General features: G+C 36.0%; 1 protein-coding gene across 3 annotated transcripts in view; it reads left to right on the forward strand.

Annotated features, from left to right (window-relative positions):
- The window catches only part of PBX3 (PBX homeobox 3), a 213,763-nt gene that overhangs the window by 175,761 nt on the left and 18,110 nt on the right, over positions 1-19,892 (forward strand). For all 3 annotated transcript variants that reach the window (XM_012771919.2, XM_012771923.3, XM_012771920.3), the window contains exons 4-5: positions 287-477; positions 6,319-6,454. In XM_012771919.2, coding sequence (XP_012627373.1) covers positions 287-477; positions 6,319-6,454 — 327 coding nt within the window. The remainder of the gene's footprint in view (positions 1-286; positions 478-6,318; positions 6,455-19,892) is intronic.

Here is a 19,892-nt window from a genome sequence, read left to right on the forward strand (position 1 = left end):
CTTCCAATGGAAAAACCTCATTTTGAAACTGGGACAAGTGTGGGTGGGAAGGGCAGTTGGGTGCCATGTCTCCCTTGCATGTCTGACCATTGATAGTGTCAGAATTCTTGCTGCCCATGTAACTACCATCACCATTTCACAAGAGGCTTAGTTTTCATTTTACCTTACCTGCTACATAGTACCATTGGTGATTGCGAATGAGGTGCAAATTCAGATGAGTTAATGTCTGGGTATGATAATATAAAGTAACGGTTTCCTAAGGAGTGATTTTTTTCCCCCATTACAGGCATGTAATGAATTCACTACACATGTGATGAACCTTCTCCGAGAACAGAGTAGAACACGTCCCATTTCCCCAAAAGAAATTGAAAGAATGGTGGGCATCATCCATCGAAAATTTAGTTCTATTCAGATGCAGCTCAAACAAAGCACTTGTGAAGCAGTTATGATTTTAAGATCAAGGTTCCTTGATGCCAGGTATGTGAGGCCATATCTATTGCATGTTTTTTCCCTCATCCTCCTTTCAATTCTTGTATATTATTTTCTGTAAAACTGGCCAGTTGGGTATCAGATTCTTCTTTAATTTGGCTATAAGAGCTTTTCTATACAGTGGACAGGTAATTCACCTCTTGGTGCCTGTGCTGTCAAGCCCCTTCCAGTCTGGGAGTGGTAGTGCTGTTAGCTGCCCATTTAGTGACTCAGGAAATGAATAGGATTGTTGCTCCTACTGATGACTTTAGGAATATGTAGCTCTTCAGCTCTGATGCTAAAAAGTATTTTTAAGGATAATTTTCTGTATGTAACTATTTTAACAATGGGTATTTTATAAGAATTTCTTTATGTTACATTGCTTGTGCATGTTATGAGAAAATACTTGAAAATATTGATACTTGTAAAAAGGAAGTGTTATTTCAGTTAATAGCAGTTACCACTGCACCCCAAACTTTGTATTTCCAAATCAAGTAAGAAAGCCTATCAGTTTCTCCTATAAGGATGAAAATTTCCCTTTTATCTGAAGCTTTCCTCAAGTTTCACAGGAGTTAGGCAATGCATTGTAGATGGTGATAAATTGTATATGGTGACCTACTGAGTGACAGAACAGAAGAATCGTCAGAGTCCTAGTATATGCTGCCTCTGTAGGGATGCCTCTCAGGCATTGCTAAAGCTTATGATCAATCTACAACTTTGGAAAAGAGTTTCTATTTTGTTTTTTCTTTTTCCCCTTGAAATTTGACAGAGGTGATAATTATCATTCAAATCTTACAGTAGTAAAGAAATATCTAAGTTAGCTTCTTAATTGAAAAACAACATATGTGGAACAGTCTTCATGCCAGAGCTTCTCCTTAGAGCCAATAAGAAAACATGTGCCACCTAAATATACCACCATTTTCCTAGTTAAGCAAAACTCTGTGTCACCTTTGATTCCTTCTTGTTCCACACTGAATCAGTCACTAGAACTCACCCATGCTTCATTTTTAACATTTCTCACATTAGCTCTTTCCACCTTTCCTTTTCATCCCCTTGTACCTGGACTAGCACAGTGCCCTCCTGCTAGTCTCCCTGTCCCCAGTCTTACTCCCCTCTGTATCTCTTCTCTGTTTCCGTAATATCACTGTGAGGCCTTGATTACTTTACTTAAAAACCATGGTAGCTTCTCCATGCTGGATAACTCACACACACTCCTTAACCGGACACTTGAGGCCTTCTACAACCTGTTCCTGCCTACATTACTTTTTGTTGTTGAAAAGATTTTAAGTTCTATTATTATCTTTTTCTATTTAAAAAATGCCAAGTTCACTGTAGAAAATTTAGAAAAAACATAGAATAAAAGTCAACCTCATTTTTACTACCTAAAGAAAAAAAGTCACTATAAATGTTTTAGTTTATTTCCTTCTGTTTTTTGTTTGTTTGGGGAGCTTTTTAAAAGACATGTTTTTGTGATGGTTTAATATGCTTAGTTTGTTCTGCTTTTTATGTAATTTACCATAAAAACATAAACATTGTTCATGTATTATAAGCCCTAATTTTAAAAAGCATTTTAATAGTTGAAATCTACAGAATGGATATGTAATAAATAATTTACTGAACATTACTTTATTTTTGAGCATTTAAATTATTCCCATTAATTTCTATCATAAATTCTTTCTTCCTTCCTTCCACAAATATTTATTTGTGCTAAGGCTGTAATAGTAAACAAAACATACTTGCCCCAGTTGAGCTTACATTCTACTTGAAGAAACACACAATAAACAAGTGAACAAATATATAGGATAGTATTCTATTCAATAACAGTAAGATTTAAAAAGGTAATAAGTACTATGCAGAAAAATAAAGCAAGGCAAGGGGAGAGAATAATGTAGAAAGGGTACTATTTTAGACAGATGTTTATTGAAACTAATACTTCAGTGAAAATCTTTATACACTGAATCTTTGTGGTGTTTAGGATTATTTTCTAAGGACTAATTCTCAGAAATGGAATTATTAGACCACAGTTTGAACATTTTTAGTGTTCTTATTTATATATCACTAAATTGTTCTTTCCTGTGTTTCTTCCAGAAATGAAATGCCTTCTGGTCTTATGTGTTTTCTCTGCCTAGAATTCCTTCTTTTCCTCTGTCTAGCCACCTACTCTCCTGCCTCCCATAACAAACTCTGTTAAGTTGGTCACCAGTAATGAGCTGTCATCTGTGAGGTCGTCTGTAGTAGAGCCCAGAATAGAGCCAGTGCTCATATTTGTTGTATCTAATGAGACTTTGCTCATCATTCTAGGCCTGGCTTAAATGCTGCCTTTTCAAAAAGTCCACTTTAATTACCCCACTGGACCAGCCTTCCCTTCCCTTGAACATTTATGCTCCGTTTCCACAATTCTCCAAACTAGACTTCGTGCAGACTCCCTTTTCTTGTAGTTTTTCATAAACATTTCTTCTGTCCCCTAGTAAGCCACAGAGTCATTGAAAGCAACAGCCAAGACTTAATATATTTGCATTCCCCACAGTTCTAGCAAATGCTTGACACATTATAGGCTACAAAAAAACAATTTATTGACTGACCAAATGAATGAATATTTCCACTTAATACTTTCTAACAGCTCAAGTCAGAGTTAGGGAGGTAGCATCATAAAACAAAAAATGTTTTAAAATTATTTGTCAGATTTGAGCATTTTAATAAAAAGCGTTATGTAACAAAGATATTAAAAAGTATGTCTGATAGAAGGGAATCTTCGTAACACAATTGCTATCCTTATTTCTGCCGATACTTTTCTGTTCTTGTCAACATGCATGCTTATTTTTTACATAACTGCGTTCATAATATATACACCTAAATGATTTATTTTTCTTCCACGAAGAGAAAGTATGTTAACAGCCTAGAGTGAGCAGAGCAAGAATGAGAGAGTGGAAGAGCTTGGAGCAGAGTCCCTTCCCCTGCAGAGACTGCTGTTAGTAATGTTGTGATGCTGATGGGTCACAGCCCTGGGACTGACATGCCACTGCTCACTGGCCTGAGGCATAGCCATTTAGAGTGTGGTGGACCCTGGGGGAGTGAAACTGAGGGGAAATGCTTAATGGGCACTTTCTACAGGATGTTTTTCTAAAAAATAAATAACGTATAAGACCAAATTCTCTTCTGTGCCTTCAAGTGCATGCAAATACTGAGCTTGGTTCCATCTCTTCTTGTAGTGCCTCCCAGCAAGCCCTCTGCACTGAGAAAGCAAGTGGCTGTGCTCTAGGCAAACATGTTCAGTCAGATATGTGATTCCCCTGCTCACTTTGGCTTCTATAAGGCCAACCTCACGTTTTCTTCATAATTGGACAAGCTGAAACATGTACTAATACGGAATATTTAGGAATAAATTTGCGTAGGTCCCTCTCCTCTTATCTAATAGAAGTGTTGTAGTTTGGCCTCAGCCAGAATGTCTGGTGAGATACTCTGTTTGTTCTTGGAGGTTTTTTGGTGTTTGCTAAAACCATCGCTAGGCAAAACTGATGTGAGCCAAACTTCTCTTGGCTTTCCGAGATATGTTTCTTCTTGTCCCTCCTTTCACAAGTCCCCATTTCCCACAGAAATGCCCTTGAATCATCTACTCCCATCTACTCTGGGCCTTGCTGCTGGGCTCCATGTTTTTGACTGGGAGTTACAAATACACAGGCTTACATATAATGGAATTGAGTGGAGTGGCTAAGTCAGGGATGCATTGAGGGGCAGGGAGGGTTAGAGCAGATGGGTGTGTATCTAAGGAGATAGCCATCACTCAGCTTTAGCCTACAGTTGCCTTCTGAGAATGTGGGGCTGGTGTGGCTGATCTTTCAGTTTTCCTAAGAAGTTGGAAACCTATTTTATGAGCAAGTCATTACTGTATGGTTTGAACAAATAATGTCTGTGGGCCAGGTAATGCCTGTAGGTTTGACACTTTCAATATCTATTCTAGACCTTTTCCACCCTACTTACCCACCCACCTACTCATCATAGTGTGCCTCATCAAAGTGCCCCCACCTCCTCAAGCAATACATGACTCCTGAAAAAAATGCTAATTGCTGTTCTTCTTGGTGTATTTCTCTTCCTTTACTTCCTTCCCTGTCTTTCCTTACCACCTCCCCCATCCAGTTCATCATCAAATCCTATTGATTTTAATCCCCAAATTGATCTTGAATCTCATCTTCATCCCCTAGGAAACAATGGTTTAACCCTCCAAAAAATTATTAAAATTAACAAATTTCAGGACTGAAGCCTGAAATGTTTTGATCAGACCTAGATTTCTTGTTCCCTTGACTCTCCCGTAATGTTGAAACATAGATCACATACTTAACTTGCCATGTTAGTAGCATCATTTTAACTAGAAGAATCTCATACAGTGTATACCTTTACAACTGCTTTCTCTGTCTTTTCTAAGTGTAGGATATCACAATTGAGAAAATCATTAGGATTATTTGGAAGACAGTATTAAGAAAATTGTTTGGGGAAGGTATTTTCCAGTTATTGGAGTATCTAATCTAAAGTGAATTCTGACAAATTCCAATTTTCAGACTGGAATTCTTTAAAATTTTAATAACAAAACCTAAATATAAATGATATTTTTACTCCTTGAAATATGTTGTTAATAAATACTTGATTTTCTGACACTCTGTCACCCCCCTCCAAGCAAAAACAAAAATTTTTTCTCTTCTGTTCTTTCTCTTGTGAAGAAAATCATACCTCAGTCTTGGCAGTTGCTTAAGCAGAAAAATCCAGAAGTCCTTGATGTGTTTTTGCCCTCACCTTCCTTCTCTATCTCCCTTACCCATTCCTCCCATCCAATCCATCATCAAGTCTTGTTGCTTTTACCTTTCAAATAGATCTTTTTTTCTTTTTTTACTCTGAGCAGTACAGCCTATCAAATAGATCTTGAATATTATTTCCATTGCTGTCACCCTATGCCGAGTTACTACCATCTTCAATTTGACCAATGCAGACGTCTCCTTAAATGGTCTTTGAATTTCCTTTCATGCCTTCCTTCAACTGTTCTCAGCAGTGAGAACCATCTTTTCAAAACATGAAGCATAAAACTATTAATAGCTTTATATTACACTTAAAATCTTCATATTCTTATAGAGTCCACTAAACCTTTATAATCTGGCCTCTGCCCATCCTTCCAGACTCATCTCACACATTCCCTGTACTTTACTGTGCTCAGCTTCTCTTATCCCTTTAGATTTGCCAAGCTCTTTTCTGTTTCAGGATTATTTCCTCTGCCCAATCTTCTTTCCTGCTACTCTTTGACTAACTCCTACACATTCTCTAGGTCTCAGATCAAATGACACTCAAGGAAATTCTTCCTTACTCTGTAATCTATGTTACATTTCCCTCTTACACATTTTTATTGTATCTCATACTTTTCCTTCATAATATGTGACATGGGCATCCTAATTTGTAATTATTTAATTTTATGGTGCTTTTCTAATGTTTTTCTTCCTGCATCTTTCTACTCTCTCCCTTAGTCCTCCAATTCCCTGTAATCTCTCTGGTAGACCTTATCTGTTTTGTTCCCACTGGATCTCCATTGAATACCTAGAACTCATTAGGTCCCCAGTAAATATTTGTTGAATACATTAAAGAATGAAATTAATAGTGCTTCATATTCTAGTATTTTTCTTAGTGATCTTACATCTTAAGTTGGATAGCACTATGGAGGATGCCTAGAACATAATCTATAATATCACAGTAATAAATTAGACCCTAAGGATTATAAAAATAGAAATCTACTTTTTTGTATGATCCTAATTAATCTATCCCTCTTTGGTTAATGCCGATTGTAACTATGATTCTTTTTTCCACTCATCATAGACGGAAAAGGCGTAACTTCAGTAAACAGGCCACAGAAATCTTGAATGAATATTTTTACTCACACCTCAGCAACCCTTACCCCAGTGAAGAAGCCAAAGAGGAGCTGGCCAAGAAATGCAGCATCACAGTGTCGCAGGTGAGAGAGGGCTCTGTGGGTCTGTCTTATTCCTCATTGATGCAGGAACCCCGTTTCTTCCTCAGGGCATTCTCATCAAATTTGATATTCAGATATTCCATCATCAGAGAAGATATAAAGAAAATCTAGACATTTCTACATTTTTATGCAAGAGTTTAAAGCGTAGATAATTTTTTTAAACCCTAGGTGGCAAGGAATCAAGATTACCACCATCCCAAGCCCCCAGTGTAAATCTTCTATAGAGAGGACATAAACATGCCATGGGGAAAGACACAGTTTACACTTAAGTGACTCTCCAATAAATGGCATGTATGTCTGGTTCCCCTGATTTAGATGACTGACCTAAGCTTCTACCAGTGAGAAACCAATTTATTTGTTGCCGAAAGGAAATTTAATATAACTCTTTGGTGAATGCTTTGAAGAATTCACCAAGCTCCTTCTTGGTAACCATGCTGTAATGTTTGAGGCCCAAGGATTTCTTTGCCTCCTTATTATTCATTAAGCAGAATAATTAAGCTCATGCCTGTCAGAGTTTTGTTTTATTTAAATGTCCATTTGTAATAATTTGTGGCTCTAAAGTTAGTTGCCATCTTCTAACAAAAATACATTAGCTTTAGTCAAATAGACTGATACTTGGATCGAGGATTAGAGATACTTATATACAAACAATTGTACCTCCTTAAAAACTAAGTATAGGCTACTGGTGTTACCCTTAAAATACAATTTTATTTAAATACTTATATTGTTGTTTCCAGATTGACATTTGAACAGCAGTTGTTTTTTTTTCTTTGAGACAGAGTCTTGCTCTGTTGCCCCAGGTAGAGTGTAGTGGCGTCATCATAGCTCACTGCAATCTCAAACTCCTGAGCTTAAGCAATTCTCTTGCCTTAGCTTCCTTAGTAGCTGGGACTACAAGTGTGTGCCACCATGCCCAGCTAATTTTTAGTAGAGACAGGGTCTTACTGTTGCTCAGGCTGGTCTCGAACTAGAACTCCTGAGCTCAAGTGATCCTCCCTCCTGGCCTCTCATAGTGCTGGGATTATAGGCGTGAGCTACCACATGCAGCCTAAACAGCCTTTCTTTATAGCATGCAAAAGGAATAGTTTACCAATGAGTTTTTACAGTAGAACTTAAGGAAAAACTGACCCTTGGCAGAAATGTCAGTGTTCTCTAGGGGTCACATGACACCATATTTTAAAAGTGGATTCTAAATAAATATTCATGCTGTACATCTGAAGTCCGAGATACTAAAGATTCCCTTCAGATACCAATGAGGGTCTCATATCAATTTTAAGTCATTGTTATTTGAGGGAATATGATCTGGGTTTAAGATGATTTCTAGCTCCTCTTTTGGCATTAGAACCTCAAGAGCAAACATTGATTTATAATTAAGATTTCATTTAAGGTATATTGTCATTCTCTTATGAAATAATGGTGTATCTTGATTTCTTTTGATCAGTTTGAAATGGAATATAATTGATTTGTTTTACCAGCTTACACAGACATATATAAAACATTATCTGGGTTATGTAGTACTCACTGCCACTTGAAATACTGAGGAACAGTACGATATGCTGGATCAGACTGGAAGACCAAATTAAAAGTGTATTCATTTCAAGTGGGTTTTTTATGGTGTGTGCATTTTCCCTGAACATTAAGTGAAAGGATTAGGATCATGCCGAACGCCTGATGGTGATGCCAAGTCTGGTTTTCTGGCTCTCGGGCTACTCTCTGACTTAGAGTTTGAATGTTAATGCATCCAATTTAAGTTACAGTGTTTTCTTTTTTTTTTAATGGTTGTATAATATACACACCTTTAGAGAATTATACAGATTACATACATTTTCCTAAAGCAGTAAAATCCAGATTTACCATTAGCCATAGTACCTAGCACTGTGTGTGCAGAGTAGGATGTTCTCAGCACATACTTGTGGAATAAGTGATAAAAGGTTTCCTTTTAGCTCTTCTGAACTAGGGAGTTTTCACTTCTAAAATAGGCTAGGAACCCACTTACTAGTTTTAAAAAAAATAGTTAATTACTATATTCATTTCACTTGTTTTCCATATAAAAATAGTTTTCTTAGATTTTAAAATTTATATAGCAATTGCTGAGAAAAATGGTAGAGAGGTAGAAATAATATAGACATAGATTATTACTCTGCCTAAACAGCAAACTTTCTGACCTTGTTTCTTCCAGGTCAGCCTTTCAAACACAGAATTTCAGTGATCAGTTTAAGCATCAGTTTAAATTGTGGCAATTTCATTCTCATTTCACCTATTTCTTACCTAAAAAGTTAATGTCTACACAACAAATCCCTTCTCCCATATCTCTGAAGTGGAAACAATGATTATCATTTTGACTATAAAGGACTGTCAGTTGTTATCATTATAAATTACTGGCCTTTTGTTTACGTTGTTTAAAAGTGAAAGCAAAGAATTTCTGTTCCAGGCCTGCCAGGTCAACTACTTTCAAAAGAGGAAAAACATTGTTTAAAATATAGATCATGCGTGAAATACAATGAAATTTAGAATGTAAAATTTGTTCCTATACATGTCTAATTTTTGAAATATTGAAACCCATTGAAAATAGGCAATTAGAACAACACTATTTTTGCTAGACTTAGAGTATATGAGACTGTGATTTATTCTTTACTGCTAGTGTTTAAAATACTTAATAATTTCAAATAAATAGGGAATATCTAAGTGAAATTGCCCTAGAAAACCTCCTGTCAGGAGACACAAGTAAGAGCATGCATAGTAACATTCTTTGAAATAGCAAAAAACTTGAAAAAAGCCAGTTGTCCACTGGAGAAATGGATAAATACGCTGTAGTATAATCTCACAATGGAGCACTATACGGTAGTGAAAAAAGAATGATCTATAGCTGGACACGTAATTTCTGGTCAATCCTAGAAATATAATGTTGAGTGAAAAATGCAGATTGTAGACTGTTCATAGTATGATATAACAGTTTTACAAGTTCAAAACCAAGCAAAGTAAACAGCACATTGTCAGGGAACACATATATATAGTTAAATACAAAGAAAAGAAAGGGAAGAATCCAGTGGGATGAGATCAGGAAGGAATATCCAAGGAATTTCAGTCGTGTTAATAATATATTTCTTAATTTGAATGGCAGATTTATAGAGGTTAATTATTATCCATTATAAACCTACATATATAAGTCTTTGTAAGTCAAGGAAGTCTTGTGTCAATTATTAAATCTGAATAACAGAATTTTTAAAGACTGATTCCATTCATTTGTTCAACAATAATGTATTATAATACCTATTATGTGCCAGATACTGTGTTAGAGATGGAAGAGACATCAGTGAACTTAACAGGCAAACGCTGAACAGGCTACCTGATAGAAATGTGTACATACATTCACCAAAAGTTATGTGTAGGAATATCCTTAGCCACAGCATTCATAATAGCCTAAGCTAGAAACAATGCAAATGTTCATCAGTAGGAAAATGGGCAAATAAATGTGGTAAATTTTTATATATTTGGAATATTATTCAACAATGAGAATGAACGAACTATTACTATATGTAACCATATAATGCTACATGAAATAAGTTAGGTACTTAGTGCATGATTCCATTTGTAAAAAGTTCAAAAGCAGGAAAAATTAACCTTAAGTGTTAGAGGTCAGATTAGTGGTTACCTTTGGGAGAATAGTGATTGGAAGGGGGAAGAAATGTTTCTTGATTTATGTGGTCATTTCATCGACATGCTTACTTTATGAAAATTCATCAAGGTCTGTACTTAGGACCTGTGCCTCTTTTTCATATGTATATTTTTTATTGACTAAATGGTTATTTATACAGCAACAACAAACCTGTCCTCATGGAACTTACATTTTTGTGTGAGTGAATGGATAGATAAATAAGTAAATGAGGTGGTAATTTAGAAAGTGATAGGTCCTATGGAGAAAAATTAAGGAGAGGAGGAGAATAGGGGGTTAGAGGTGCAATTTTTAGTAGGGTGGTAAAGAAAACCCCTCCTGAGAATGTCTCTTTTGGTAAAGATTGAAGGAGATAAGTGAGCAAGTCATATGGATAATTGGTGAAGAACATTCCAGGCAGAGGGAACAAGTACAGAGATCCCAAGGTAAAAATGGCCTGAGCATGTAGCCAAATGGGATGAGATGAAGGCTATGGGGTCCAAACAGTACACAGGCCTTCTAGGCTGTGGTGATCACTTGAGCTTTTACTCTTAGTGAGATGGGAAATGAGGAGTGACATGATCTGACTTAATTAAGGTTTATAGGATCACCATGGCAGCTGTATTGACAATAGACTGTGGGGAGCAAGGGGAAGCAGAGACACCAGTTAGGGTGCAGTTGCAGTAATCCAAGCAGAAGATGACGATGGCTTGGACCAGAGTATTAGTGGTCAAGGTGATGAGATGTGGCTGGATTCTAGGTATATTGTGAAGGTGAAGCAAGAGGATTTACTGATGGGTTGGATACAGGATGTCCAAGAAAGAGAGTCAAAGATGACTCTTAACATTTTTGGCCTGAGCAGTGGAAGAATTGAGTTTGTCATTAAGTGTGATAGGGAAGGATTTGAGAGGAACAGGTTTTGGGGGAAGATCAGGAATTTGGTTTTAGACATACTAGGTTAACATATGCTATAGTTTTTTAAGTTCACAATATAAATAGGTATAGGTAAGTGAAAATTTTATAATTTATATTAGTCTTACATTAATTTGTGATAATAATATAAGTGTGATAATAATTATAAGTGTGCTTACTATAGAATTGCATGCTGAACCCAGAATTTAAATTTCTGATTTCTTAAGCTTTGGTTTGATTAAGCTGGAGTTCCCCTTTTACATAACACCCTGAAAATTCACAAAAGAAGAAATTATTTCAAATGTCATATGCACTGAGAATCACATTTAAATTGTTACATATTCTTAATTAATGGATCAGATATTAATATGCTTTTACTTTTTGGAATAGAGCTAACTTGCATTGATTATTCAAGTTACTAAGCCACAAAAAACTCCATTGTTCTCATGATTCCAATTTTGAATTTGAATACCTCTGGCCCTACTTTCTCTGGTAGGTGTTTTTAGAATGAAAAATGTTAACTTATTCTTTGTTACTACTATAATTGAAATGTACTGTAAAGAAAGGATTGAATTTTATTATAACCGATGAGAACCAAAAATGGTAGAGAGGTTAAGTGACAGCATTAAGATACATTCATTCAACTAACATTTTAAAGCTTTTAATTTGTTGCACAATACCTGCATTTGTAATAGTGTGGAAAACATTATGATCTAATCCTTACAGATGAGGAAACTGAAGTTCAGAGAAGTTAAGTGGTTTGGGAAGGGTCGCAAGCCTTTAGTGAGTCAGGTAGGGGTTCTTACATAGAGATTCTTGATAAAAAGGGAAACCAAATTTTTACTTTTTTTCTTGAAAGAGGCAGTATGATTCATCCAGCCTCAGGGCCTAGGCTGCAGAGTCCTGGTTTGTGAGGCACAGTCCTGGGCTTATATTACTAAGGCTGCATCATTTCCCCCCCCAAGCCACTCTGGAGACTCTAGGCTAGTTAGTAGTCTGAGGTCTCTTTACTCATTAAACTACTTATTCCAAAGCAGTGAAAATTCAGTAAGCTAATTAAAATTTGTAAGTAAGATTTCCTTATTAAAAAAAATCTATTAAAATAAGAAGCAGCCCGTTAAAAAAATAATTAGAGCTGGAAAAAAAAAGATGACTATGAAATTACAGTATCTTTTCCAACTATCCATAAAGGCTTTTTCAGTTACTTTGGCAGTAGACAGAAGGCAGAAGTGGATTTCTACTGTAAGTATACAATTGGTAAACTAGAGACAAGTTGAAGGAAAATGGCAGCTATTTTGTTAAAGCAGTTCTTTCACACTGTCTTGAAAGAAGGTACAGATCCTGTGCTCTAAAAGCTCCAATTATGTGTCCTAGTGGAAATGGGACATCATTAAACAATGTGCAAAGGACAAAGGAGCAGGTTATAAAAAGATGGGAGCTTTGACGATGCTATAGCATAAAGTACAAGATATGACATATCTGCAAAATTTAAAGAAAACAGGAGAAGACTCTGATTTATTGTTGTTGTTCTCTACGGAAAAAGTCAGCACCATGATTAGCATGGTGCTTAAAGCTTGCTTCTGTAATGTCAAGTATTATATTAATATTATTTTTGAAGTGACTTCTTTGAGGGAATCTCTAACACTCATTTGATATGATAACGAAATTAAAGATAGAGAGACTGTTTCCAGTGTAAGTTTAGTGTTTTTGAGTTTCCCTATACCTAGAAGTCATAATCAAAATTGTGGTCCTTCCAGTTTCAATCCCCTTCATCTTCTTTTGCTTATTCCTTCTCTTCTTAACAATTGAATATTCCCATCAGTCCTTCTTCATACCTGTCTCATCACTGTGTCTCACCTTTTCCATTGCCTTGCTTTTTCTCCAGACTGAGTCTTGCTCTGTTACCTGAGCTAGAGTGCAGTGGCATCAGCCTAGTTCACAGCAACCTCAAACTCCTGGGCTTAAGTGATCCTCTTGCCTCAGCCTCCCAAGTAGCTGTGACTATGCCTATAGTAGCTGGTGCATGCCACCGTGCCTGGCTAAGTTTTTCTATTTTTAGTAGAGACAGGGTCTCACTCTTACTCAAGCTGGTCTCAAACTTCTGGCCTCAAGTGATCCTCCCACCTCAGCCTCCCAGAGTACTAGGATTACAGGTGTGAGCCACCTGACGCCCCACCTACCTTGCTTCTAATAGGCGTGTCAGGCCAATATATAAATCAGGGTCCCCACAGAAAACAGATGGCACAGTGAGAATAATTTGAGGAGAGTTTAATAAAGTGCCTATTTACAAAAGTGTGGGCAGAGCGTAGGGAAACCACAAAGGATAATGCTAGAAATAGGTTCTATTAATACCCCTTCGCTGGAAGAGATTAGGGAAGGGTCATCAGAACCCCAGGCAGAGGAGGTGTGTGGCGAAGGCCAGTAACTGAGAGACGAAAGAAAGGGTAGCATTATAGCATGGGAACAAACTCTGACCACACTTGCCTCCCTTCCCTTTATCTCCTACCACTGCGTGGCTAGAAGCCTGAGGGAACACAGGGCAGCCCCTTGGGGCCACAGCAGGGTGGAGAGCTGAGAGTAGACTATGTAGCCCAAAGGGCGGAGACACCAGGTCAGAACATGCTCCAAGCCTCTTCTGTGGTTTGTGTGAGGTTCACACCCAGGAACCTTTTTCAGAGATGCTCTTGGGCTTTCCTTGTTCCTTCTCTTTTGACTTCTGTTTTCCTGACTCTTCTGTCAGCTATATAGAGAACACATTACTTTTCAAAAATAAGTTTGAGAGTAGAAACTATGAACAGTTTAAGTAAGTTAATTTGATCCAGCCAAAGGTATTTATCAGGATTTTTGTCTATTTTCCTAATTCACTCACAGGTACCGAGTGCCTACTGTGTACCAGGCACTTTGCATGATACCATGGCAAAAAAGGTGAATAAGATAAGGTTCTCTGGGGGAGACAGACAGACATGTTACTGCCAGAGTATAAAAGTTACTTGAGGGAGTGCACAGGTACGTGTGCACTGTAAGGGATGTAGCGTGAGGGGTTTACTTTCTACTGAGGGGATCCGAAAACCCCTTTACAGAAAATGACAAGTGTGGAACCTAAAGAACGATGAATAAGACTTTGACAGAAAGAAATCTGGGAGGAAAGGTATTCTAAGCAAAGAAACTAGAGAAGCAAAAGATAGATATGTTAGGAAAACAGTCTAGGAAGGCTGGACTTGTGTTACTATGTGTGTATAGGGGGATTATGTTATAAGAATTAATCCTATAGACTATGAAGACTTAGGCAAACCTGGACTAAAACCCAGTTCCTCCCCAGTTTATTAGCTCTGTGTGACCTTGGGTGAGCCAGTTTACCTCATTGTGCCTCCTTTCCTCACATGTATAATTTGGATGAAAATAGCATGTACTTTGGAGGATTATGAGAGTTTCAGTGAGATAATACATGTAAAGCACTTAGCACAGTGTCTATCACAGAGTAAGTAGAAGATATAATAATAGTTATCATTATACTCTTTCTCCTGCCTGGAATTTTCTAACCTTGACCCCCACAAACACACACATATAAACATCTTAATTTCTACTACTTCAAAGTAAACTTCAAATGTCAGTTCTTCAAGAAAGTTTTCCTTGATACCTCTAGTTCATATCCTCCATTGTATATTCTCATAGCTTTTTTCCTCTGATAGCACTTACCCTGATTGGAACTAAATAATGATTTGTTAAATGCTATTCCGCTGATAGATGGCAAACTCCATGTGGTCAGAACTGCACTATATTCTTAATGCCTAGCACAGTGTCCGACACATACACACTCAATGAATATTTGTTGAATAAATGATTTAATTAGTAGGACATAACATTGGAAACCCAAGATGGAGCCTGATTGGGGAGGGCCTGCAGTTATGAGGCTGAGCAATTTAAATGTCTGCAGTTATAAGGGTGAGCAATTTAGATGTCTGTTCTGTATCTGTTAATTTTTTCAACAATATTCATTGAACCAATGACTTTGAGTCATTGGGGAAATATATAAAGTAAATATAACAGATTCTGCCCTCATGGAGCTTACATTCTAATAATATATATTATGTATATATAATTATACTTATATAATTAGCACATGTGCTTATATAATTAGCACATATTATAATTAATGTAATATAAATATCATAAATGTAGTTAATATATAATAATTATATTATGCTTTATAATCAATATATGAATTATAATATACAGATTATAATAATATAATTATTACATAATATTTTATGTCATATAGTAATAAATACTATAAAATAATAAGAATAAGGATTTCTGGGGTGAGGTATATGGTCAGATTTGTGAAAGATAATTCCAGCACCAATGTGTAAGATCCTTTTCAAGGAAAACCACTAGAATGAGGACAACAACACAGTAGATCACAGTTGACCTTTGAATAACATGGGTTTAAACTGTGGGTCCACACATACACAGATTTTTTTCCAACCAAACACAGATAGAAAATATGTTATTCATGGATATGAAACCCCCATAGGTGGAGGGCCAATATTTCATGTATGTGGGCCAACTATGGGACTTGAATATGCACAGATTTGGGTATATGCAGGGATCCTGGAATCCATTGCCCATTATACCTAGGGTTGACTATATTAGCATAATTCAGGCAAGAGGTGGTGAGAGTTCGAAATAGACCACTGGAAGTAAAAAGGAGGGATGGATTTGCAAAGTATTTTGGAGTTAAGGCTGATAATTTGGTGATAAGAGAAGCAATTGGATATGGATGTGAAGAGGAAAGAGTAAAGAAGACAGCTAAGGGTTTAACCTAGATTATTGAAGATGGTGATGTTATTAGCTGATACAGGAAACACATAAGGAAAAGCTGGATTATGGAGGGGAGATTAAAGGTTTTTAGTGGTTATGCCAGGTTTGTATTGCCTTCAGTATCTGCTGGAAAATGTTCAGTTTGGAAATATAACTCAGAAGAAAAGTCAAAGTTAGAGATGTAGCTTGGTGATCATTCGCTTATTAAGTTCATAGTTGAGGCCCTGTGAATGGAAGAAGTTGCAGATAAGAAGTAAATAAGGCTGCAAAAAACTACTTTTCCCTGTGTCATTTGCCAACTCTAAGATGGTAGCTAAGAAACTGAGAAGTTCAACAGTGCTGTGACAACTTTTCAGGGCTGGAAGCATGGGAATTGGTGGCTAGGACCTGCCAGGAGAGGCTGCCTCTTTCCTCTTGCTTTAGGTTAGAATTTAGACTGCTAGGACTACATTTTAGCAGCAAAAGTGCATTGGAAGTAGGCTATTCTCCTTCTCTGCTATTCTCCTTCAGAATACCTCAATCCTTGAAATTGGATTGCTATTATTCATAGGTGTCTGGAGAAAGCAAATATAAAATTTTTTTGTGGAGAAAGATAGCATCATTCTAGACTAAGTTGTTTTTATAAACAAAGCAAATAAAACATTAGGCATGCAATCAGAAAAAAACAGATACATAAGAAGACATGACAGTGTGTACAGAAACCAGCAGAAACAATAGACAGTAGAAACAGACTCAGGGAGATCTAGGAAATAAAAGAATCTGATAAGAACTGTAAAAAACTATGCTTAATATATTTAAGGGGGGAAAAGTCAGAAGGGAGAATTTTGTCAGGGAACTGGAAACCATAACAAAGGGTCGAATGGAAATTTTAGAACCAAAAAATACAATAACCAAAATTAAGAACCCAGTGGATGGGTTTGAAAGCAGATTAGACATAGTTGAAGGGAGAGAGAATTGGTGAACTGGGAGATGAAATACAAAATAAACATACTGAAGAATAAACAATAGGGTAGAAAAATCAGGAGAGAGAAAAAGTAGGAGACATGGAGAATACAGTAAGAAAGTCTAATATAAATGTAATTAAGCAAATCTGAGAATGAGTCAAAAGCAATATTTTAAATATATCTATAAAGTTTCCAAAACTAATGGCAAATTCTAAGCCCTAGATTCATGAACATCTACAGTCCCTAAATAGAATAAATAGAAATCGTCACTAAACACAGTTAAAACAAAAGTAGCCAGAGGAAAAAATAAGATTACCTTCAAAAAAATTTTTAAAAATACCACAACAATTACACTGACCACTGATTTCTTAACTGAAACAATAAAGCCATACATAATACAGTGAAATGATATCTTTAAAGAGATGAATCAAAAATGTCCTTTGATAGTGGAGGTGAAATAAAAATATTTCTAGTCAAAAACTGAAAGAATTTTTCCCATTTTCTCTCTAAAAGAAATACAAAAAAGGTGTTCTTCAGACAGAAATAAAAAGATTCCAGATAGAGGGTGGGAGATGCAGGAAGGAGTGGAAAAGCAAAAAAAAGGGTAAATATGTATGCGAATCTAAATGAATAGTGATTGTTTAAAATAATAATAATGTCTTATTTTATTTACAATATGTATAGAATTAAAATAGACAATGATAAGGCCTTGCAAATTATGAGGGTAGGGTAAGTGTTCTAAGGCTCTTAGATTTTCCAGGAAAGTACCAATTAATGAAAAAGTACCAAATAATGTTAGACTTGGATAGTCAGGAACATGTAATCTCTAGGGTAGTCACTTAAAGAATTTAAAAGAGTATATGGCTTTCAAGTTAATAAAGAGGGAAACATGCAACAATTTTTTTTTTAAATAAGCAATCTAAACGAAGGCAAGAAAGGAGACGAAAAAGTACATAGTTAAGTGGGACAAATAGAAAATACTTAGTAATGTTGTCAAAACCACAAGAGGGTTTTGGCCTAGGTACAGTTGCTTGTTGCACAAAGATCTAATTATTGAGACAATGAGGATTGCCAAGGAAGAAAGGAATTTTTTAATATGATAGTCATCTTGTCTGAGAAGCTGCCTCAAATCCATCTCTCCACTAAAGGAGATTTTAGGCTTTTAAAGGAGGGGCCAGGAACCAAAAAATACAATAAACAAAATTAAGAACCCAGTGGGTGGGTTGGGGCAGGTTGTGGGGTTGCTGAATCTCAGCATCAGGAAGTCTGCCCAGGGGCCTTCAGATTCTCAGCTCCTTTGTCTTAGCAAAAATCTACCATTTCTGGGAAATAACTCAAAAGGTCAAGTAGTTAGTTAAGAGAGAGGATTGTTAAAAAAACAAATAGGGGTCATTGAAATTTGTTCATAGAGCTGGTTACAGTAAGATGATAGTTTTATACCTAAATATGTCAATATTCACATTAATATAAATGAATTGTGTATTTTCATGTGTACTAGGCAAACATAGTCAGGATACAGAAATGAAACTTTATTATGTGTTCTATAAGAGACACATTTACAATATAAGGACACAGAAAGAATGAGAATTACAGTATGAAAAAATGTAACATACAAACAGTAACCAAAAGAAAATTGATGTTAATCTAATAATATCAGATAATGAATACTTCAAGGCAAAAAATTTACTGGAGATAAAGAGGGGACAGTAAATTGTGATGACACTGTAGTAATTCTATATTTATGTGCACCTAATAACATTAGCTCAAAAAACATAAAGCAAAAACTTACAGAATTTCAAAGAAAAATAAACGAATCCAAAATCACTGTAGGAGATTTTCACACCTTTCTGTAACTGAACAAGCAGGCATATGTGCATGCATATGCACACACACACGCACAAAAATCAGTAAGGGCATAGGACAGTGCTTCGCAAACTCTTACATACATGAGAATGATCTGGATAGCTATTAGAATACAGGCTTCTGGCCCCTTTCCCAGAGGGTCTGATTCACAGGATCTGCAGTAGGCCTGACAATTTGAAGCTTCCAGATGAATGCTGATGCTGATGGTTCTGGAACCATACCTTTGAGTAGCACAGCTATAGAAGATTTAAATACCACAACTAGCAAACTTGACCTAATGGACACATACAGAATGCTATATCTTACAAACTACAGAATGCATGTTCTTTTCTAGCACTTTCAGAAAGTTTGACTATGTTCTGAGCCATAAAACACCTTTCAATAAATTTTAAACATTTTAAAATATAGAATGTGTTTTCTGGCTGCAGTGGAATTAAACTAGAAATCAAAAACAGATAACTAGAAAATAAAATACAGGTAAGTAGAAAATTTCCATATGTTTGGAAATAAGCAATATGTTTAACAACCCCTGGGGTTAATGAAGAAATCACAATGGAAATTGGAAAATATTTTAACTAACTGATAATGAAAATGCAATATACTAAACCTCATGAGATGTAGCTAATGCCATGCTTAGAAAGAAATTTACAGCTTTAAATACATATATTATCTATATATATATTTGCATATATGTATATACTGTATCTATTTATATATAGTATGAGCATATGTGTATAAATGTGTAAGACTGAAAATCAGTGAGCTAATATATTAGTTTAATGTCCTTCCAGATATTAAAGGACAGTAAATTAAACCAAAAAAAGTAGAAGGAAGGAAATAATAAAGATAAGTGTAGAAATTAATGAAATTTTTAAAAACTACAGTAGAGCTCAACAAAACCAAGGGTGGGTTCTTTCAGAAGTCTTCCCTTCTCTTCTAGACTCTTAGTCCCACTCCCCAAAAGCTATTAACAGTGCCTTATGTATTCTTCCTAAAATATTTCTTAATATACCTGTTCTTTCCAGATATTCATACTGAGCCATACTCTAGACACTACCCCTTTTAAAAAAATTTTTTTAACTTAACAATATATCTTGTAAGATTTTCCATATCAGTTCACAGATCCATCTCATCCTAAGTAGTAGCTACATGATGTTCCATTGTATGGCGGTGCCATAGTTGATTAACCAGGCTTGTTAAGTGGCAGATATTTGTATTTTCAGCCTTT

This window comes from Microcebus murinus, chromosome 12 (assembly GCF_040939455.1).
Source record: "Microcebus murinus isolate Inina chromosome 12, M.murinus_Inina_mat1.0, whole genome shotgun sequence".
In the NCBI taxonomy this organism is placed as follows: Eukaryota; Metazoa; Chordata; class Mammalia; order Primates; family Cheirogaleidae; genus Microcebus; species Microcebus murinus.